At 38.4% G+C, this 24531-nt stretch overlaps 1 protein-coding gene and 1 non-coding gene across 2 annotated transcripts; both read right to left on the bottom strand.

The window, feature by feature from the left end:
* Positions 1 to 793: 793 nt before the first annotated feature.
* RPS20 (ribosomal protein S20) lies at positions 794 to 2366 on the bottom strand. The gene is made up of 4 exons (XM_008522553.2): positions 2146 to 2366; positions 1814 to 1913; positions 1440 to 1513; positions 794 to 1012 (listed from the first exon to the last, which is right to left on the bottom strand). The coding sequence occupies exons 1-4, from the start codon at positions 2146 to 2148 to the stop codon at positions 830 to 832; spliced, it is 360 nt and encodes a 119-aa protein (XP_008520775.1). The 5' UTR covers positions 2149 to 2366; the 3' UTR covers positions 794 to 829.
* LOC139085379 (small nucleolar RNA U54) lies at positions 1583 to 1649 on the bottom strand. The gene has a single exon (XR_011543651.1). It is a non-coding gene; the product is annotated as a small nucleolar RNA U54 (small nucleolar RNA).
* Positions 2367 to 24531: the final 22165 nt, after the last annotated feature.

Here is a 24531-nt window from a genome sequence, read left to right as displayed (position 1 = left end):
GGATCCACACGATGGGAATAACAGCATTCAAAAAAAACACAGCAGAGCTAGAAGTTAAGCAGTGTTATTGTGCCAATCGGGGTTTGGCTAAATAAATGCGTCCTATTACTAGCTTCTCAGTCAAAGTTAATATAATTAATAAACTCTTCACATATAAACTACATCTTACTTACATGATTGACATGTAAGTAAAATATAATTCCAAGGAATATACAAAATACATGGCTATAGACATAATTTATATGTTAACCTAAACACCGAGTTTTTACTTTTAACCTTAAATCTAAAAGAGAAGACATCAGGGTCCATAAAACTTAAGGACCAATGTTTCCAAAACATTTAAAAACTTGCCGAGTTTACTCTTTAGTCTAAGGTCTTCCAAAAAGGAGGAATGATAACAGAGCCAAGGCTGGAACCAAGATCTGTTTTCCCTGAGTTATTTGCCCTCTAGTGCCCTAGGTCTGCAACCACCCCAGAAACCTTGTACATCCCTGTAGCACCCCGTATCAATTAGACTTTCTAGGGTAGGACCGGGATGTATGTTCTCTTTGGAAAAGCTCCAAACACGCAGCCAGTTACCCATCACTGTACACATTCATCAGTGGTATACGGTCTCACATATCATTCAGTTTTCAAGAGATGTCAAGTGGTCTCTAGGAAATATAATCAAACGTTTAGGCCACCAAAGGATATCCAACAACTTCTGATTATTCTACTTAAAACGCGGAATAAATTTCATAGCACAACTCATATTCCTAAAACCTGCCGGTACCATGAATAAAAGGCCACAGAATTTAACAACTGGTATCAATTTATTAAAAAGGTTGATTTAAGCATCTGCAATGGTGACTTCAACCTCGACTCCTGGCTCAATACTGATGGAAGTAATCTGCTTAACAATCTCAGAAGGACTGTGCAAGTCAATGAGTCGCTTGTGGATCCTCATCTGAAAGCGGTCCCACGTCTTGGAACCTTCACCGCAAGGAGTTTTTCTTGTTGTGATTCTCAGAGTCTGCAGCAAAAGACAAAGGAAACCAAGAATTTATGGTTTTACGCTTATCCTTAGGACACCTAAAAAACTACTCAGAAGTATTCCATCTGAAAATTTCTCAGGGCCCCATTCCTCTTTCTATAAATAGGTTTCCAGACTATCATTCGCGATGGCAGGTCCATTCACTCAGCCAGGCTGGCACCCTCGCCCCTGACTGTAAGGCACCATTCCACACCAAGAGCACAGCAGCAAAAAGACTTCAACGGTGTCCTCGAAAACTGAGTACTTACTCAATATGAACCAAATTCTACCACCAATTTTCATTTGGATTTATACTGTTACCATCAGTATATAAAACTCTTAGCAGCCAAACCCCATAGACGAAAAGAGCAAAAACGGATTTATCCAATAACCATGAAGACCTTCCTGCCCCTATGATTTATTTCACCTTGGTGGGCATCCGAACTGGTCCTTTCACTTTCAGATTCTTTTCCTTCGCGCCTCTGATCAAGTCAGCACACACTACGGGGAAACGAAAACACCTTTCAGTTCATTCAAAACAATCTAAGTTGGCTGAAGAAATTGAACTACTGCTGGCTCAGAATAGCGTATAAAACTATCACCGTAATTCAACACAGTAATTCTCTCCTCATCGCCAACCACGACGTAAAAAGCAGTAAACATTCAGCGCATCCTTCTTCCTTTACCTTTCTAACGTAAGCAACTTATCACTTCACTTCTAAGTCACTCACTCTCGTACAGTAACAAGTCAAATTCATCCATTTTCGCCCAAAGGTCTCACCCTGAAACTACTGTACAGACCCTTCTCCAAAGATTTGACGTTGCGGCTGGTTAGAGTAATTCTAATCCGGTGAATCGCCACCTCCGGCTCCACGGGTGTCTTTCCGGTGTCTTTAAAAGCCTGTTACCACACACAGGAGAAAAACGGCAAGTTTCTCAAAAGCCTGTCAATGCTGGAGAGGAGCTTCATCATGAAGCTCCCCAGGTTCCGCCCCGCGTCAGCAGCCCCCGAAGTGGTAAGTGAGCCTCGTTCTCACCGCCCGCCCCCATCCCGGCATCCGTCCCCAAAAGAGAGAGGGACCAGGACCGCGTCCCACCGCGCCTCGAACGGAGCAGCCGGCCCCCCGCCTCACCATGGCTGCGGCGCGGCTTCCTGACCGACTTGTCCCTCTGCGAGAGCGAACAGCGGTGAGCCAGGAGCAGGAGCGGGCAGACCACGACGCAGCTGCAGCAGCGACCACGTCTTCCTCAAAGAGAAAGCCGTGCGGCCTGCGCAGCGCTTATATAGCTGCGCTCGCGTCTGCATCCGGGTCCCGCACGCTTCTCCGCGCTGCCCCGGAAGAGGAATTGCTCCGCGGCCGGTAGAGGCGGCTGCGCCAGCAGGGGCAGCGGCGCCAGCAGGGGCAGCGGCCCCCGCAGAGCTGGCGGAAAAGGCGCGGCTGCGGCCGCCCCCTGTCGGCTTGGCGGAGTCAGAGCTACCGCGAGGCGGGGTCCCCGCCAGCGCAGTCGCCGCGGTCCTCTGGCCACTTGGTAGAGATGACAGGGAGACTGCGAGCTGGCCTAAAACCTGAGAAAGTCCTTTGCCTGGTGCGCCAACCCCTGGCCTCAGCAAACCCAAAAGGACTGCTGTGGTTTTTACAGTGCAAATTTTGCTGCCCAGACAAGCCGAATCACTCGTTCTCCGAGCAAGTGGGTAACTTTTCTGAGTTTAACTCACGTGGATATTAGGCAAAATGACTGATAACTTGGGCATTTTAAAAAATTATTAGCTAGTTAGTTTTCATAGCCTAAAATATCCTTTCGTAGTTTTTCATCTTCTGGCTTCCCGGATCGGCAGAAGCATCTACAATGCGTTTCTGGAAAGGACCTGAACTTGTTCTCCAGGTCCTGGAAAGTGAGCGCGGCAGTGCCAGGCTGCCGGGATGATCCTTGTCCATCCGGAGGCCCAGCCTGGAGATCCAGACTATCTGCCTACTTCTAAAACATATCTCCCCTCTGATCGGATAAAGTAGCACTGAGTAAAACCTTGCAAGATCTCCCTAATACTGAGCGTCTATTCATAATCAAATGTGAGACCGACGTACTACAGTGGAAAAGCCCAGAGTGGTCAACAGACCTGCGCAGCCAGGAGAGAGAGCATAATGAGGACACACACTTAAAGATGACAGAGTGCTTAATTAGAACGAAATAGATGAAAAGGGTTTTGATACAGGGGAGAAGGAAGAGTAAAAACCCCATGTAGTTTTACAGGTGGACTGCTGAATGCAGAAGAATTATTTATTTGCTCAGACACACAGAACTGGTGAACGTCGGAGCTCTGATCCCTCCAATTAAGGGCTCTTCCTTGAGCCTTTCTCTTCTGTTCCTTGAAGGGAAATTATACTTGAAACTCTTATCAAATAATGGCATTGACTTGTTTGGTGATAATTGAGCATGACTAATAGCTGGCTTTCTTTGGCTCACAAAGAACATATACTAGAGCTGCCATTTAACAATTAATTTCAATATGGAAATTTGGATATTTTCCAGTTCAGTTATTTTAAAATGTCATCCATTGGCTGTAAATACTATATTAGTAAAATTTACAGCAGAAAATCCAAAAGTCTGCTTTCTTGTTTTACTAGCCGTAACCGGAGTCTTCGTAACTTAGGGCTTTAATTATTGGTATGGCTACCAGCAACAAGTGGACTAAAATGCAGTTGCCCAAGCCACCTGGGATGTGATCCACCACCACTGTATTAGTACTGAAGGTTAATATGTCTTCAGAGAAAGCTTAGAGCAGCTTTCAAACATGACTAATGCTCAAAGGACTACCAGAAATTCAGTGACGGACAGCTTGAGAAGTACATTTGTGATTTTTTTCAATAACAAATCTGGTACATCTGTTCTTAGGCTTGCCTTCCCCTTCAAGTACTGGAGGAAATGGTGAACAAATTAACCACCTTGACCATAGAAAAAAAATTTCAGTATAGAAAGAGACAAAATATGTCCCAGCATGTATGGGAAAAATTGTTGATGTGACTGGAACTAAGGAAACAGCTGGTCGAGATACTATTACACAAATGTAATGAAAAACATCACTATTTTAAAGTTTATAAGGTTTAGTTTCAAGCAGTTTGCTGTATTTTTTTTAAGTTAACAGCTGCTGTAGTCCCCAAATTTCAATAAAAAATGTAATGTTCTAATATTAGATGTAAGATATTCATTGGAGAAAAAGTAAAAATTGGCAGTAAGCACAAAAGAGAAGAAAATACAGAATGCCATCATTCAGAGATAAATCACCTGTTTATACATTCAGATATGTGTATATCTTTAAAAAATGAGTTCATACTCTATATACAGTTAGTAAGCTGCTTTATTCACGGAATATTTTATCACAATAAATATACTTCTGCAACATTCCTTTTAATGACTGAATTGTATGGATGGTTCATTCATAATTTATGGAACTAGTCTGAGTGTCTAGTGTTTTCCCACTTTTCGCTCTTACAAACAATACCGTGAGGTACACGCTCTTGGGCCAGGGTTTCTCAGTCTCAGCACAATTAACATTGTGGTCCAGGAGATTCTTTGTTGTGGGGGGCTGTCCTACACACTGTAGGATGCTTAGCGGCATCTCTGCCCTCCACCCTGCCTGCAGCAACCCCTCTCCTCCTGTTGTGACAATCAAACATGTCTCCAGACATTGTCAAATGTCTCTTGTGGGGCAAAATCACCCCCAGTTGAGAAGCATTGCTGTAGATAAATCTTTTAACTCATCCTTAATGCCTTATATCAACTACTAGTTATACTGGTTCTTTGATGATTTAATCAAAGAATAAGCATATTTTAAGTACTTTGGTATTAAGTAAATTACCTTCTGGGAAGATTATAACCAAATAAATCCTTCTTTCAGCAGTATAAGGAAGACTTTAGTGTGAAAAAATAGAATGAAATATCTGTTTCATTTTAAAATCTAAAAATATTCCTAAAACCATTACAGACTTTATGTTTTCAAGATCTCTATCCACAACCTTCCTTTACTAATTTCTTTAGTTCTTTTAGAATTATCTTGTAAAGACTTTTTCTGCGGGCATCTGTGTCTTTCTGTGGACAAGCCATCTACTGGTCTTGTGCTGCAATGACAGTGTCATCATACTACTTTGGAAAGGAAATTAACAGCAGTTAAAAATTACTTAATTGGTGGTAAACATATGTATATTTATGAATAAAATAATAAAGGCAAATTGTCAAATGAGTGTGGATAAGTCTGTTTAGACACTATTTTATTTGCAGAATTTTTTATCTAAATAAAACATGTTAAAACTCTTCAGTCTGAAATTTAATAATAAAAACCAGAAAGAGTTTAAAACTTTCTCTATGGTTACCCATGTTTTAGGTAGGGGAGTGAAATGTGGAAGCAATTCCCTGTGGGTTACCAGTATTACATGTGAGGACTTAGAACAGTACTGGGCATGTGCTAGTAGCCAGCACTACCTGAACTAATATCCATTTCTTTGATCCTCACAACAACCCTAGGAGATGAGTACTGTTATTCACATTTTATGTGAGGAAGCCAAGGTTAGGTAACCTGCACCAGGTCACAGAAAAAGCCTGTGTCTGAACCCATGCAGTCTAACTCTAGAGTCTGCAACCTTAGCCATTAGGCTATACTGTCTCTCAGTGTGTGAGCTCTTATCTTTATCATTAGTCATGATGCTACATCTGAGAGGTGTAAAATCCTGCTATGTTAGATAACATGACGTAGAAGGGCTTTATATATTTCACTTTAGTCGAGGTCATAAATTTTATTGAGCTACTACTATGTGTCCATTATAAGGTAGAATCCCCATTTTTTAACTCTTTCATTTTTTAGTTTGAAGTTCCATCGGTACCTAAGCCCAATGAACTCTATTTGCTCATTAGAATTCTTTCACTAAAGTGAGCAATGGAACAGAACTAGGTCTTTTCACTGAGAATGATTCACATGGAACATGCACTGACTTGGGAATTTTCAATCATATTTAACTGCTGAGCTCACAGAATTGCTGGTAGGGGTGGGAGCTGAATGTCCTATCCGCTAGGTCTCATGGCACCCATTTCTGCTTTTTCCTTATCCTGTACCTGGACCTGCAGGCCTAGAGATTCTAATGTTTCTTGAAATACAATCTGAAAAATTACTGGCCTACTTCTGTCACGGTGCCATTTCCTAGCTTTAGCAGATAAACTACTATGCCCACACTTTTGTGATCCTGATATCATGCAGGGGAGCCAGGGATATATTTATCGATCAGTCACTTGTTCCTGGCTTTGTGCTTTTGTGTTGTGTAGAATTAGTACAGCTTTTTAGAAAGTATTTCTATCATCTGCCTCTCTTATGAGAAGATCGGCATCTATGGCTTTCACCACTTACAAATTCTGGGGCATTGATTTTGTGCGGTGGACATCCTGAAATATGGTCCCCAGTGATCCCCACCACTTATTATTCGTGCCTTTGTGGAATCTCCTCCTCTTGAGAGTGAGGATCTGTGACTTGCTTCCAAACACCAGAATTTGGTGAAAGTGCTGGGATACCACTTCCATAAATAGATTATGTAAGGTTCTGACTTCTGTCCTCCTGGCAGACTCTCTCCCTTGCCAGCTTTGATGAAGCAAGCCACCACGTTGGGAGCTGCTGTATGGTGTAGGGGAGAAGGAACTATTCCTCTACCCTCTAAGTCCTTCTGGCTGATCTAAGAGTTAAATTGACATGAGACAGAACAACAGGAGAAAATCAAAGTTTAATATATATACATGGGAGAAACCCAGGAAGACTGAGTAACTTGCCAAAATGGCAGAAGCCACTACCTTAAATATCATCTTCAGCTAAGGACAAAGGAGGATGTTGGGAGTAGTGTTTTGGGACTTCAAAGGGAAGGAAGGCAATTTACATAGAGATGAAAAAGCAAATATTGGAGCTGGCCCAGTGGTGCGCTCCACTTCGGCGCCCTGGGGCTCGCCAGTTGGGATCTCGGGTGTGGACCTACACACGGATTATCAAGCCATGCTGTGGCAGATGCCCCACATATAAAATAGAGGAAGATGAGCATGAATGTTAGCTCAGGGCTGGTCTTCCTCTGCAAAAAGAGGAGCATTGGTGGCAGATATTAGCTCAGGGCTAATCTTCCTCAAACAAACAAAAAAAAAGCAAATGTTTGATAAACAAATGTTGACCACACCTTGTAAAAACAGTGAGAGGTGGAAAGGACCTTGATGAAAAAGCCCTTGTTAGGTTCCTGCCTGCCTAGCACACCTAGTTTGTATTTTACTATAATTATCTTATAGTGTTAGCTCCTTCCTGGAACAGGCCCTCTATCTTAAATACTTTTAGGCAATTGGGGGAAAGGTGGAAGTTTCTTTCACAGTTTTTTGTCTTTAAAAATAATCAAGCCAAAGAGAAACATTTTGGGGTGGCCAATTCTGATCCCCACAATGGAGAGGCCCACATGGCAAGGGAATGGGGGCAGCCTGTGGCTGATGGCCGGCAAGGAGCTGCTCAAAAAGAATTGAAATTCTACCAACAGCCACGTGACTTTGAAAGCAGCTCCCTCCTTGGTTGAGCTTTTAGATGAGACTTCAACACTGGCCGACACCTCGAGTGTAGCCCTAACATGAGACCTGAGCGGAGGACCCTCCTAAGCTGAGCCTGGATTCCTGATCCACAGAAACAGTGAGATAATAACTGTGTGTTGTTTTAATCTGCTAACTGTGTGGAAACTTGTTATTCAGCAATAGATAATTACTATGTTGTGTATATACAACCTTTTTATATTGATGAAATCAGATGAAGTGGTCATTGAGGAGTCCCAAAAGGGCAACCCGAGGCAATATGTGATTTGACAGTACTGAACTGCTTTACCTAGGCTGTTACAGGGGAGGCAGAATTGTAGGCTCATTGTATGAGACACACCTGTCCTTCAGAGTTTCTTTGTGGCTTTGTGAAATGGCGCTTACCTGCCAACAGCATGGAGGCTGCGCTTTCTCATTATCCCGAGGCTCAGCGTGTTCGTCCATTCAGCTTGTCTCCAGTAGTGCCTCTGATTGGTGTTGTATGCTGAGGAGTAACCTTAGAGCAGCTTAAATTTATAATTATAATGTGAGAGATCTTAATTTTCCATTGTCAAGTCCTTGGTCTTTTGAAACTCCTTAAAGTTTAGTGCTTGTCTTTTTTTTCTACTTCATTATTATGGCTATTCATTACACAGATACTTATGGACTGACTATTGCATCCAGGCAGAGTTCTAGGCACTGGGAATACAAGGGAAAATGAGACCCTTCATTCCTGTTCTATGGAACATGCATTTTAGTGGAAGAGACAGATAGTTAGCTGTGAAACAAATAATTTCAGACAGTGATAAATTCCATGAAGAAAACAAGACAGGGTAAGTGAGTAGAGCATGACTGTGGGGGTAGAGGCTGTGTGGTCAGGGAGGGCCTCCAAAGAGGCACATCAGTCAAGACCCCTGGTTCCAAGCTATAGAAACTGCTTCTGGATTACTTCAGGCAGATTAAAATGTAATAGAATAATAGATAGCAGGGCTGGAGAATGAGCCTTAGAGAGCATGCTGCAGGAACAACGCCCCGGTCATGACTGAGGGCTGAGCCCCACGTTGCAGCAAGCTCTTCTGATCCCAGCCACTCTGCACAGTGGCCACTGGACACTGTATTGAAGCCACTGCCTCTGCTACCACTGGAAAGTGGGTCTGTGTGCAGCTGTAGTCACCACTCATTCCAGAAGGGGTTCTGCATGGTTCCTTGTTTCCTTATGCCAACATCTGATGGACAAAGTCTAGTTCAGGTGGCCATGGCTAATTGCTGGGAAAGTGGTATCTGGCATTTTCAGCTGTGTAACCCAAGAGAATAACAAATGGGTACTCAGAAGGCAATGTTTGAGCAGAGGAAGGAGTCAGCCATGTAGTAAGCTGGAGGAAGAGCTTCCTAGTCAAAGGGGACAGCAAAGTCCCTAGGGCAGAAGTAATCTTGCTGCGTTTGAGGAACAAAGAAGCTGGAACGCAGTGGATGAGGGAGAGGGTGAGTGGAGATGGAGTCATGGAGAGGGCAAGAATCAGGTAATGTAGTATCTTATAACATAGGATTAGGAGCTTGGATTTTTTTTTTTTTTTTTTTGAGGAAGATTAACTAACATCTCCCACCAATCTTCCTCTCTTTAGGTGTGGAAGATTGGCCCTGAGCTAACATCTGTGCCCATCTTCCTCCAGGGCTTGGATTTTACTCCAATTGCAACAGGAAGCTGCCTGTATTAGTTTCCTAGGGCTACTGTAAAAAAATTACCACAAACTTGGTGGGTTAAAACAACAGAAATTTATTCTCTCACAGTTCTAGAGGCCAGAAGTCCCAAATCAAGGTGTTGGTAGGGTTGATTCCTTCTGGAGACTCTGACGGAGAATCCGTTCCATGTCTTCTCCAACCATCCATACCTTCCTACCAATCCCTGGCGTTTCTTGTCTTATAGTCTCATCACTCCAGTTTCTGCTTCCATCTTCACGTGGCCTGCTTCCTGTGTCTCTGGGTCAACTCTTCCTCTCCTTTCTCTTATAAGGACACCAGACATTGGATTTGGGGCCCACACTAAGTCTAAGAGGATCTCATCCCAAGATCCCTAACTTAATTACACCTGCAAAGACTCTATTTCCAAATGAGTCACATTCACAGGCACTGGGTGTTAGGATTTTGACATATCTTTTTGGAGACACTCTTCTATCCACTACACTGTCTGAGGGTTTTTGTCAGGGGAGGGATGTGATTTGATTTATGTTTTAAAGAGACAAATTATAGGAGGACAACAGCAAAAACAAGAAATTAGGAAGCAATTGCAGGTAGGGATGTGCTCCTAGTGATGAGAACAATAGTGGTAGCCTTGCAGATAAAGGCGACTGGAGACTGGAAATATAACTCGGAAGTAGATCCTATATTACTTGCTGATGGGTTGGATGCAGGCAGTGAGGAAAAGGGAGGAATCAAGAACGACTCTCGGGTTTGGAGCCTGATGACCACTTACTGAGGTGGAGAAGCCTGAGGAAGGGACAGATGGTGGGTTGAGATCAGGAGTTCTATTTTAGACATGTTCAGTCTGAGGTGAGTATTAGACATCTGAAGCTGTGTGGACTATGGCTCTGACAGCCTAAAGCAGCAGGAGAAGTCAGTAATACTGATGCTGTCTTGGGTTAAAATTATGCTATTTTGTTTGTCATGGATTTTTTCTTTTTAAAACTATTGCATTACAATATTATTTTTCTTGATTACTGAGTGTCTTTGGCACCCCCTTGTTACACGTGAGGTGAATACATCCCAAGGCCTCTCTCTGGTCCTGGCTCTGATGGGCACATCTAAGAGAAGCAGCTGTGGTGCGGCAAAGGGGACACTGGACAGGAGTTGGGAGGACGAGCTTCAGTCCACTTACTAGGGATGCCACCTCGCAAGGGTCATTTCATCTACACGGGCCTCTGTTTTCTCACTTGTAAAAGGAGGGTGTTGAACTAGATGATCTCCCAACTTTGAAAGGATATTGTGAGCAACCAAACAGAACCAAGAACATCTCACCACCAACATATTGCCAGACATGCAAGACGGTTTCTGCCTTTCCTGTCCCTCCTTCCTGCTCCCAAGACCTGAGGAGCTATATTTAGAATCCACAGGGGAGGGGCTTGAAATAGCAGAGGAGGGTCTCCTGTCCCCATTCAAGTCCTTCTACTTGGGTGGCCATTCATCTGATTTGGCCAGGATGGCCTCAGTACGTGACCAAAGTATTATTATTATTAGTGCCAACTTTCACTCAAGAGTGCCCCAATTTGGATTATAAATTTTATGGTCTCTTTACTCAAGCACAAGTCTAACAGGTGACCGTGGAAGGGAAAGCTTTGAACTGGATTAGTTTAGACTTTCAAACTGAATTAGACTGAGTTATAATAACCTGAAGTTACCAGAAAGTCAGAGACCCTTTCCTAGATTTTTATTAAGGAATGAGAAAAAATGATTTGACACAATGAAGTTGAAACTAGTAATTAGAGGAAAAATTTAAACTTTTCCATGTTTATAAACAATTGGATTGGCACTCATCAACAAATTGATTGCTAAGAAAGACCTTCCACATTCTGAGATTATTTTAAAACATTATCTCATGGTCTCTTTTAGTAATTTTATTATTTCATTTTGGAATGGATTTAGACTTTTATCAAGTGCTTTTTCAATAATTAAGCAGCTGTTCATGTGATTTTTCTTTTTTGATCTATTAATATGGTAAATAGATTTCTTAATATTGAGACTTTCTTGCATCCCTGGAATAAATATCTCTTCACAAAGCATCTTACAAATAAGATTGTTTGTAGGATCTGTGTGTGTGCCTGAATGTGTGTGTGTGTACTAATTGATGTTGTGCTGGCATCAAAGAAACAAATCTGGAAGATTTCCCTTCATGCCCTGGAAAAGTTTATGTAGTAATATGGTTATGTGTGCCTTAAAGATTTGGTAGAATACATGTTTTATTGAGAAGTAACTATAAAGTTTAATTTCTTCTATGGTAGTTGATTTGCCTTGATATCTCTTTTCCGGGATTTTGGCAATTTGCAATTTTCTAGAACAACGATTCTCAAACATTTTGGTCTCAGGAACTCTTTATATGTTTAAAAATTATTGAGGATCCCAAAGAGCTTTTGATTATGTGGCCTACTTCTGTTGGTAATTGCCATATTAAAAGCTAAAAATGAGGAAATTTATTTATGAATTTATTTAAAAATAATAAAAAAATTAATTGTTAACATATTTTATGAAAAATAACTACATTTTCCAGAAGAAAAATGTTTAGTGAGAAGAGTGGCATTGTTTTTACATTTTCGCAAATCTTTTTAATGTCTGGCTTAATAAAAGTCAGCTCAATTTTCATATCTGCTCCTACATTCAATGTCACAAAATCTTGTTTTGGTTGAAGTATGTGTAGAAAATCTGTGTGAGTACAGATACGTAGTTGGAAAAGGGAGGAGGATTTTACTAACCTATTCAGATATTTGTGGATATTCTTTGATACCAAAACTGTGTAAGTAGTAGTTTCTTAAAGATTAGTTACAATGGGAATCTGAAACCATATCAGGGACCTTCTTGTACTCTCTTACATTAAAATTCATTGCTCTCTCTAGCACTTTGAATGGATCTTTTACCCCTACTCATGTGTGATTTTGGAACATCATGCATTGATCATTTGGAAAGTATTGGTTCACTGCCTTACACAGATCTTCTACATGTTGGCATATTTCATTATACATATCTTTAAAAATCACATTTGTTAACGTCGCTACTCATCTTGTCAGAGAAGTCGTTAAGTATTGAGAAGTTGTGAAGGTCATGGTGGCAAATTTGCTTGAAAGCTCCAATTTTATCATGGGTAATTGGCTGTTAATTGTTTTTTGAAGTGACAGGCTCACTTGTCTGCCAGATACTCCTGTCTGAATAACCACAGTTTTATCTTTCAAGTTGTTTTTTCCAGTACAAATGATTTTCCATTAAAAAAAAGAGAATGGTTCAGCTTGCAACTCAGTCACACAAGTGCTTTTCCCCAAAACAACCACTGTGCCTCAGTAAGCAGCAGAAGCACTTTCTGGGTATTTCCCATTTGGTCACACAGACGATTAAAAGGACAAAGGCCAAGATTTAGTAAAATTTATCAATTTTACTCCTTGCCCGCTAATTTTAGCATTCATCTAAAAGTGTGTTTCTATCACTATGAGTGAATTAAGCATAATTTCATATATTTTGTAGCCATCTGTATTTCCTTTTCAGTGAATTGTCTGTTCATTCCTGTAACATTTTTTCTTGTAGTTTATTGGCCTTTCACTCAATGATTCGCTAGGAGCTGTTACGCAAATTAGCTCTTAAGCTGTGATCTGATTTGCAGATACTTTCTTTGAGTTTGTCAGTCATCTTCTAATTCTGCTCATGATGGTTTTTACTATGCAGAAATTTTATTTTTTGTTGTCCAAGTAATTAATCCGTTCTCATATTGCTTTGGATTTGGGGTCACACTTGTCTCTCACAGCTTCATTTTTTAAAATCCCCATGGTTTTTTATAGTGCTTCTGAGGTTTCATTGTTTACATCTATTACTTTGATCCTTCTGAGACTTATTCTAGTATAAGATGTTAGGTGGATTCAAATTACTTTTCCCAGATGTACCTAGTTGTTTCATTTAAAAAGAAATTTTAAGATTTCTTGATCTCTCCAATAGATGTCTCGTATGCAAAATAATTGGCCAGGAGCTATTTGCTGAACTCTGAGTGGTGTATAGCAGTGTGTCCTGTGCTATGTACTTTTCCATATAAAACATGGTCATCTTTGTTTTACCAATGTTAAGACTTAAAATAGGATTGAAATAGAGCCTATTGATGTGCAGTATTTTTGTTGTCATTTTCAACAGCTTTATTGAGGTAAAATTAACATACAATAAACTGCATATATTTACTAAGTTATCCTATTTTAAAATTTCAAAAGTACACATTTCTCAGCTGTCTATATAGACCAAGAGGCAATGACACCCAATAACAACGAGCACAGCTAGTGCCTGGATTGTGGTATCTAAATACCATTCACCACTAAAATAATTGGAGAAATGCCTAATTCTGGATCTGGGCAGGAATTTACAAGATGAGTTGGGACATCTTGTGTCACAAAGCAAGGAAGATCAATGGATTATGTCAAAAGAACAGGGGCCGATATGAAGGAGCTTCCATTAGTCAGTTATGAGACCATTTGAGCATCGAAAAATAATGGCTAGAAGTGATAGACATCGAATATATGTAAACCAATACATTTACAGTGATACTAAAAGGGACAGAAAGAGAGAGAGAGTGAGAATAGGAACCAACAGAGGAAGAAAAGAGAATAACTCTAATAACTCATTGGATGCCTAGTGAGTAACTAGGGCACTAACTTCTTACTCTGAAAATTGGCAATTAAAAGGAAAAAATTTTTTCCAAGCATTTTATCTTGACTTTCTTATACATACTGCATTTCCACCAAATAGCCCTATTTTATATGGAAGTATTCTTTTTTAACAGAATAATTCCAACTAGTGAACATGACAGGAATGATAAAATTAGGATAGCATCATTTTGCAATTCCTAATTAAATAGTTGAATCAGGCAACATGTAATGGGTGGAACCATTATATGAGAGAAAGGTCGAGAGGAACCTTACAGTGGAGACATTTACTGAACCCATTGATCCACCTTAGCATCTCTAAAGGTGGGAAAACTAGTATGTTCCTACTGGGGTGAGTACACAGCACCACATGTGAAATATTCTTCCCCAAGAAGTTGAACCTGAATTTACTCAATATGCTAAAACTAAATTCCACTTACAGACAATATGAAGGATAATAGAAAGAGACACCACGAGGAATCCAAAAAGCAAACCTAGTATGTGAGACAGTCTACAGAAAAACTGACCTGGTTTCTGCAAATAAGCAAACAAACAAACAATGGCGGAGGGACACTCTAGATTAAAATAACACCTGAAATCAACGTATACCCCTTATTTGGATCCTGATTCAAACAAAACAACCATAAGACATATTTCTGAGATGATTAGGGAAATTTGATTGTTGACAAATTATTAGATATTAACATGGAATTATTATTAATTAGAGGTGATAATGGCATTATTGTTATATAAGAAAACATTCACATCCTTAGAGATGCTTACTGAAGGATGTAGAAATGGAATGACATGACTTTAGTGTTTGTTTTATGATACTTCAGCAAAGAAAAAAGTAGAAAAAGAGAAAAAGAACTAAATGAAGCATATTGGGCAAAGCTGTGGTAATTAAGTCTGAGAATTGATTATACTGGTCTCTCTACTTTTGTATATGTTTGAAAATGTTCATTAAAAAATTTTTTTGAGGGCCAGCCCGGTGGTGCAGTGGTTAAGTTCACATGTTCCATCTCAGCGGCCAGAGGTTCACCAGTTCACACCCTGGGTGTGGATCTATGCACTGCTTGTCAAGCCATGCTGTGGCAGGTGTCCCACATGCAAAGTAGAGGAAGATGGGCACAGTTGTTAGCTCAGGGCCAGTCTTCCTCAGGAAAAGGAAGAAGAGGATCAGCGGCAGATGTTAGCTCAGGGCTAATCTTCCTCAAAAAGAAAAGGATAAAACTACATGATTATTAGACATAGAAAAAAAAGCACTTGACAAACTTCAACACCCCGTCATGATAAAAACACTCAACAAACTAGGCATAGAAGGGAACTTCCTCAATATGATAAAGGGCTTCTATGAAAAACCCACAGCTAACATCTTACTTAATGGTGAAAGACTGAAAGCTGTCCTTCTAAGATCAGAAACAAGACAAAGATGTCCACTCTCATGACTTCTATTCAACATTGTACTGAGTTTCTAGCCGTGGCAATTAGGCAAGAAACAAAGTAGAAGCCAATCAGATTGGAAAGACAGAAGTAAAACTCTCTCTATTTGCAGATGACATTACCTTGTTTATGGAAAATCCTAAAGAAACTGCAAAAAAAAAAAAAGCCCAATGAGAACTAATAAGTGAGTTCAGCAAGATTTCAGGATACAAGATCAATGTACAAAAATCAATTGTATTTCTAAACTGAGGCAATGAATAACCCAAAAATGAAATTAAGAAAACAATTTCATTTCTAATAGTATCAAAAAGGATAAAATACTTTAGAATAAATTTAACAAAAGAAGTCAAAGACCTATACTCTGAAAACAACAAAATATTGTTGAAAGAAATTAAAGAAGAGCTAAGTAAATGGAAATACTTCCCACGTTCGTAGGTTGAAATACTGAATATCGTCAAAATATCAATACTCCCCAAATTGATACAGGAATTCAGCACAATTCCTATCAAAATCCCAGTGGGCTTCTTTACAGAAGAAGTTTACAAGCTGATCCTAAAATTCATATGAGAACTCAAAAACGATCCTGAAAAAGCAAAACAAAGTTGGAGGACTCACACTTCCTGATTTGAAAACTTGCGACAAAGCTACAGTAACCAAGATAGTGTGGTACTGGCTTAAGGACTGACATATAACTCAATGGAATAGAATCGAGAGTCTAGAAATTAGCCCTCGCATTTATAGACAACTGATTTTTGACAAGGGTGCCAAGACAATTCAACATAGGGAAGGAACAGTTTTTCAACAAACTGTGCTGAGACAACTGGAAGACAACTTTGACAAATCGAAGATCATTTGATCATATACATGAGAGTTTATTTCTGGGTTCTCTATTCTATTCCATGATCTACTTGTCTTGTTTTTATGCCAGTACCACGCTGTTTTTACTACGTGGCTTTGCAATATATTTTGAATCATGAAGTGTGAGGCCTTCAATTTTGTCCTTCTTTTTTAAAGTTGTTTTGGCTATTAAGTGTCCCTTGAAATTCCATATGATTTTTAGGATGAAGTTTTCTATTTCTGAAAATTGCAATTGGGATTTTGATAGGGGTCGTGTTGAATTTGTAGATCGCTTTGGGTAGTATGGACATTCTTAACAATATTAAAGTCTCCCAATCCATGAACACGAGATGCCTTTCCATTTATTTGTGCCTTCTTTAATTTCTTGCAGCAATGCTTTGTACTTTTCAGTGCACAAGTCTTTCACCTCCTTGTTACATTTATTCCTAAGCATTTTCTTCTTTTTCATGCTGTTGTACATGAAATGGTTTGATTATTTTCCTTTTCAGATTGTTCATTGTTCATATATAAAAATACAACAGATTTTTGTGAACACATTTTTAAATGCATTTATATTATAAAGAATTTTTAGAAATTGGGAAATAAGAAAAGTTTAAAAAAATAAAGAAAAGAGACATCCACAAGCCCCCAGACAACCAGACTCAGGAAAACAAAACTTTGTTTTCAGTCTTTTTCTCTGTGTGTTTTAAGAAAAATTTGTTGATTTTTAAAAAGTTATAATCGAACTGATATATAATTTTGTATTCTGCCCCATTAACAACGTAGTATAGGTATTTCTAGGTTATTACAATCATCATAACATTCTGAATCAACTGTTACAATTTACTTAACCATGTTGGACACTTACCTTGTTTCAAATTTGTCTCCTGAATAAATGGCTCTGAGTGAACCCTCTGTTAATTAAAATTCTTATTTTGTAGTATTTCCTTGGATGGATTTCCAGAAGCAGAATTATTGAGTCAGTGAATATAAATATTCTTGAGGTTATTGATATACATTGCCAAACTGTAATTGCTTTCCAAAAAATTGTAGTAATCTATATTGTCATTAGCAATATAGATTCCTGTTCTACCGTAACTTCATTAGCATTAAGAATTTTGTGCATGTGTGTATTTTTAAGACATTCTATTTCTAATTTGCAATTCTTCAAGTACTTGTGAGATAACTTTTCCTATTTTCCGTATTTGTCTCCTAAATGCAGTTTCTTTATCATGAATTGACATTTCAAGATTTTTGTCCATTTCTCTATTAGGGCATGAAGATTTTTCATTTTTATTTGTGTGTGTTCTTTATAGAAAAAACTATTAACCTGTTGTCGGTTACATTTTGGCCAAATATTTTTCTCAGCCCATTGTCTGTATTTTATTTATTTATATTTTAATATCCAGAAGTTCTCATTCTTATGTAATTAAATCTGGCAAACTCCTTTATGGTTTTTTCAGTGCTTTTATAAAAGCTTAGACACCCCTTCCTCTTTCAAATTTATATTAACTATTCAATTCTATTTTCTTCCAGTTTTACAGATGCTCTCCAATCCATCTGGAAACAATTTTGGTATGTGGTATGTAAAGTATTTATTTAAAAAAATATACAGTTTTAGGAAAACTATTGGTGGTAGGCTAAAAGCTCCTTGAAAACAGGACTTACTCACTCTGAGTTCCTCCACTTTCCCACACACAAGAATCACTCCACACAGCCTCTGCTTCCTCAGGCTATAGCATCCCAAGCTACAATCAAAAAAGATGGGTTCCCCCTCCTTCCCTTTGCTCGGAGACACTAACTGCCAGTCCCCTGGCTAGTGTCGTGATCTCCCCAGGGCCTGCTGCTTCTGTTGTCCCTTGTGGACACTTGCACATGTGCAGAATCTAGGACAGGCTACCCTAGCCGTTAGCCAGCAGCGCCCTCTGGCGCCTCTTTCATTTCAGTTGTTTTGGCTTCAATTGTTCATACAACCCTCCACCCTCCCCACTGGTAATTTTTCCTGGAAGGCGCCTCCAAAGATCTCCTTCGGCTCCTTAGGTAGCGTAGGCTACTTCGCCCTGCCATTCTCTTCAGGTAAATTTCTTTTCCATTTGAACAGCTTCTCTTCAGTTAAGGAGAAGCCACTATTTCCTGGTTGCCTTTCTTTTTGAGAGAGGCAGAGGGATTGTGGGTGGGGACCAATTGCTAGTCCCAACTTCTTAGTGAGGTCTTCCATGAAGTCTCTGAGGCTTTGTACAAATAAAATTCCAGTCAGGGTAGGCGCTCCCACTACTCTCCTGATGCCTGAAGTTGTGAGTTCCAACTACAGGTCTGACTCTGGGACCCTCACTAAAGAGATAAAAAAATTTTTTTTGAATTTTTACTGCCTAAGGAAGAATCTATAAATTAGTGAGTGTGGGGAGAATACAAATAAATGAAATCTAAAAGTAGTTCTCAAATCTAATTAAAGCTGATACCTGTTACCGGACCTGTTAGAAAACAGACAAATAAACTGTTGAATGTTACACCATCATTTTCTCTCCAAACACCCTAGTGGAGTTGCTAATGAGTACTAGAATGGCGAAAATACCGACAGCAAGAAAGCCAGAAGAGAAGATCCTGACCAATCCACTAATTGCGTCCTCAAGCCTGAATTCAATTAACTCTATCACAGAAACAGAATTGTCCTAGTGTCGGTTATTCCAGCTCAAGTTACAATAGCAGGAAATTTGAAGTAATTATGTAAAGATACATTCCTGTAGACAATTAATGATAGTTATATGATCTACCCATAGTAGACTAGCATGATCCTTGTCAAGACATTCATTTGAGAAATAGTGGAGAAAACAGGTTATTTTTCTGTCTTTTTTTGTTGCTGTTGAAACAGTTTATTCTTCAGATTATGGCAAAATCAAAATTTAAGGACTTCAAGATTACTCAATGCTTGACAAATGTCTGTTCAGACTGACTGTACAATGTGTTCTAATATGATTCACCATTCCTGAAAGGGGGCAAATCTACCTCCAGTTCTGAAGTCAGGGAAATTCTGTAACTTGACTCCTCTGTAAGGGGACTTGCTTCTGGCATTGGCTGCCATTATTCTGTCAAGTTTTTTTTTCTCCTTTCCCTTTAAACTTCTCCTGGCTGCACTCTATTATTCCATAGACCTTTAGGTTTTCCTCTTTGTAATTTGATGCCTTATTCAGCAGCTGGTTCAGGAAGCTGTCTTGCTTTAGTTTAGTCCTTCTGGGCTGCTTCTGCCTTCCTTAGCTGAATGAGTGGCTTGTTCTTCTTTCAGGCTTTTCACCTTTTGAGGGAGCCTGTACTATTTTATTACCCTACTATAAAGAAAGTATGAATTTCACATACTCACATAGTGAGTTGATTCACATGTATCAAAGTAATCCAAATGAATATTCAGTTTAATCACTTTGATACTGTTTGTTTCTTAAAATTCATTTCACAGAAAAAGCACATTTAAAATATGTCCCTGTCATCCACCTTTTCCTGGAACACACCCACATACTCATTTTCTTATTTTTTAAATTGTTTTAATTTTCATCAGTTATACATGAACAACAGTTAAAGAGTCAAGTAGTTGTGCTACAATTATTGCAAAAAAAAAAAAAAAAAAAAGCGTTTCTAGGATGCCACACCAACTCTTGGAATCTTGCAACCACTTTCAACTCCCTTTTGCCGTTGGTTTTGGTATCTAAGTCTGTACCTCTAAATAGTGTACTTACATGGACGCTTCTTGACCTTTTTAGTTTTAGGCATTATCTATTAATTTGTATCTTTGGAAGATTAGGATTTAGTTTTTTCCCACTCCTATCTCCAGTACCTGTAGTCCACACTTCTCCTCCATTAATCCTTCCATCATTGTTATGTTATGGCTTTGGTTAGATCAACAATGCTGCATTATGATAGCTGTATAAGGCTATTTTGAACTGAACCATTTGCTATGCAATATTTGCTCTTCTTGTATCGCCCAACTTTTTATGTCCCCTAAACTTAATAAACTTTTTGTTTCATTTTCTTAGTTTGCTCTGTACTCATCAGGTTAACCCCCAACTCTCTTCAAATTGTGGAAATGTTCTTTCAACCCATTGAAACACAGGTGTTCATTAGTTTTATTTTCTCTGAGTCTTCGGACCTGCTCTAGTCTGCACTAGTGCACAATGACAGCTTGTGATCTTCATTCACCATCATCCTTGAAGATTCCCTTTGTCTCTCTATCTAGTTGTGTCTATTTCCTGGATCCAATGTTTTCTTCTCTTTTGGTTTACACTCTTGCTTTGGTGGACTACCCCCTCAAGTAGTTTCTGGAGAAAGGGTGCATAGGAGCAGATTTTTGAGACCTTGCATGTGTGGAGAGGTCTTGAGTCAGCCTGCACGTTCAATGGATACTTTGGCTGGGTATAGAATTCTAAGTTGGAAATTATTTTCCCTCAGAATTTTGGAGGTAGTAGCCTCTGTTGTCTTTTAGGATCCTTATCTTTTGTATGTGATTTGATGTTGTTTTTTTAAATTTCTGGGAGCTTTTGGGACTCTCTCATTGCCCCTACTCTTCTAAAATTTTATGGTGATAGTGCCTTCTTGTAGTTTGTTTTCATTCACTGTCTGGGCAAGCAATACTACATCTTTTCAATCTGCAAACATTTGTTTCCTAAATTGTTTGCTGATAATTTTTTCCTGTTTTCCATATTTTTTCCTCCTGGAACTTCTATTGTTTGGATATTAGATTTCCCAGACTGACCCTACAATTGTTTTGTCTTGCCATTTTCAGTCTCTTTTACTTTTCCTTTACTTTCTGAGAGATTTACTTATCTTTACGTATCAATTTTTCTAAGGAGTTTTTCATTTATATTATTATAGTTTTAACTTCCAAGAGCTCCTTACTATTTTCTAGGTTTAAAAAAAAATAGAACTGTGTTTTCTTCATGTAGCCAGTATCTCCTTTTATGTCTCTGAGGATAGCTAAATCTTTTTGATCTTCCTCTTTCATATTAAAGGCTTTCTTTAGAAATAAATGAGCTGTCTGCTCCTTTTAACAGCAGAGCACTAAAAAGCTGATTGGTAACTGCACCTGTGAATGGACCTTTATGAAGGGAAGTCTCACTGTAGGTTATTCTGGCTGTTTCACTGTGGAACCAACATTGTCAGTATCTTGAGGTCTATTTTCATGGACCATTCATATTTCTTTGCCTATAGAGTATTATGTCAGTTGCCAGATTCTGTGAACTCAAATAGCTAATGCTAAGACTTTGGGACATTGTGTGGTGCAACTCAGGTTGCATCTCAGTTTCCCATACTGCTGGCTCAAGATTAAGCTTTCTAGGACATACTGAACTTGCCAGCTTCCAAAATTTTGTTCCTGTAATTTTCTCTTTCATTCTCTTTGTCCTTGTGAATTAATGCTTTGAAAAATTCATCTACTATCACATGTGAGGATTTTAGGAAGGAGAAGTGAGAGATAAAGGAGTATGTTTTGCCCTTCATCATTCACTGGAAGTTCCAACATTTTCCAAGATTGTCAGGCAATGTTAAATTTTATAAATGTATTTAATATACCAATAACGAAATCAGTATCCACAAAATCTTAAATTTAGTATTGCATGACCTCTTCAACTAGAATATAATATCAAATCTTGGGTCTATGTCTGTGCTTTTGCTTTCTCCCACTGTGCCTGGTATGGTGCTGAGGATACATTGGATGATGAAATATATGCTTGCTGAATATATGAATATGTGGATAAGAATTACTTTATGCTCAGATTTACGTGAAGGAAAGGAATAAGTACACACTATAACTATTTCCCTTTTTTTCAACTTGGGGCACCACATTATATTTCTCAGATACCTTTTCTGTTTCCCTTTAAAAATCATTAACTACACTATTCTAATATTTGTACCAAGTAATGCCTTCAATAGTAATTCTCTTGGTTGATTTTTATGAATTAGATAGAAATAAATTGTTCAAACTTTTAAATAAGTAAGCGAAGTGTAGGGTATTCCCAGCCACCACTACCATCCCAGGTGGTGGAGTGAAATGGTTAGGACATCGATTCTGGCCCTATCACTTAGCTATGTGACCCTTGGTAAGTTCTTAATCTCTCTGTATCTGTCGCCTCATATTTTAAAAGGAAATAATAATAATAGTAAATATGTTAGGGTAATTGTGAGGATTTAATTTGATATCTATGCAAAACACTTTACAGTTCTTGTAAAGAGTACATAATACTCTCAATAAATTTTAGCTATGATGATGATGATTTTTCTGAGCAGTGAAGATAGTAATTACAAGAGTGATGAGTGCTGTGAAGATGTGGAGTGTGCCAGAATGTTTATCAGAGGGATGTAACTTAACCTGGGTGTGCTTTAGCCTTTTTCCTTCAAAGGCCACAGCGCAGTCAGCTGCTCTCTTCTTTGAACTTGAGAAAGGTCAGAAAGAGATGAATTTCCTGGCACAGTTAAAAGCATGTTTACCACGATTTAGTTGGCTTGAGGAAAGCTGGATGAAGGGAATGGCAACAGTTTTATGTACATGAGACAGGAACAGTTAGGAGAGAGGACTCAAGGTGGTTTAAGGGAAACTTATGCAGGTTGAGGCTTGACTTTATTTTAAAATATTTGTTACTACTAAATTGTTTTTGAATAGGCAATACATTCACTCGGTTCAAAAATCAAATTAATATAAAAGATATGCAGCAAAAACTGTCATTACTATTCCTGCCCCATCCGTTTTCCTACCACAAATCATCTTTTATTTATTTTTGTTTTTCCTTCTAGAATTCTTATGGAAATACTAACAAATATGAATATATATTATTTTCCTTCTTTCACAAAAAGAAGCATAGTGTGGCCTACTCACTTTCACTAGTTACTGTCTTACACCTTCATTTTAATTTAAAAATATATTATGCAGATTTTTCAGTAACAGTAAAAGCCTTATTTATTCTTTTTGTTCATGTGCACAGTGTTTTATTATGTGGCTGTATCATAATCTAACCAGTTCTTATTGATGGGTACTTGACTTGCTTCCAATCTTTTGCTGTTACAAAGATGCTGCAATAAATAAATTCGTTCATATACCTATGAGTCTATCAACAGGAAAAATTTCCAGAAGTAGGATTACTGGATCACAGGGTAAATGATTTTGTAATTTAATAGAGGTTACCAAATTCCTTTCCATAAACTTTATAGCAACTTGTATTTCCACTAGCAATATCTGAGAGGGCCTAGTTCCCCATGTCTCACCAAGCATATTTGTCAAACTTTTAGATTTTGGTGATCTGTTTTCAATTTCCATAATGGAAAATGGTATCTCTGAGTAGCTTTAATTAGCAATTTTCATATATTTAAGGATTGTTCATGTTTCTGCTTTTGCGAACTGATTGTTCATCCTTTAGTCCTTTTCTTATCCAGTTCTAAGAGCTTTTTTTTGTATTAGGGAGATTAGGTCTTTGCTATGATTTGAATTACAAATACTTTCCCCCAGTTTGCTATTTCTCTTTTGACCTTATTATTTCCATGCAAAAATGTTCCCTCTTTTTGTAGTTGAGAATATCAATTGTTTCTTCTATGGCTTTAGAAAGACTTTCCCACTCTAATGTTAGAAAGGAATTCACTCATTTTTTCTTGTACTTCTCATGACTTCAGTTTTACACTTAAATCTTTGACCCATTGAGAATGTATCTTAGTGGATGTTGTGAGATCTAGATCTAATTTTGGTTAACCAGTTGGCCACATAGGTGTCCCAACATAATTTCATTGAAAAGTCCGTCTTTTCTCCACTGATTTAAGATACGATCTTTATATCTACCAAATTCCCATTTGTGTTTGAGTCTTTTTCTGAACATTCTATTCTGTTTCACTCTATATGTATATATGTGTTTCAATACACATATTCTGTGTATTCATACATCATACCACAATATTTTCATTACTTAGGTTTTATACTACATATTAATATCTGATAGGGTTAGTGCTCCCTATTGCTCACCTCTTTCTGAATTTTCTTGGCTTTTTTTGTTTCTTTATTTTCCATATAAATTCTAGAGTCAGCATGTCTGGTTTTCAATTGGAGATATATATATGAATTGTTTTAAATCTATAAGTTAATTTAAGAAGAATAGCCATGTTTATGGTGAGTCTTTTCATTTTGTTTGAGGCTTATGTGCTTTTTATGACAGTTTTAAAGTTTTCCCCATAAAGATTTTACATATTTTTTATTAAACTTATACCTATTTTTTTCTTTTGTTTTATTCTGAAGTAATTTCAAACTTAACAAAACGTTGCAAGAATGATACAAAG

Source organism: Equus przewalskii, chromosome 8, assembly GCF_037783145.1.
Source record: "Equus przewalskii isolate Varuska chromosome 8, EquPr2, whole genome shotgun sequence".
Classification (NCBI taxonomy): domain Eukaryota; kingdom Metazoa; phylum Chordata; class Mammalia; order Perissodactyla; family Equidae; genus Equus; species Equus przewalskii.
This window is presented reverse-complemented; position numbering and strand designations above follow the sequence as displayed.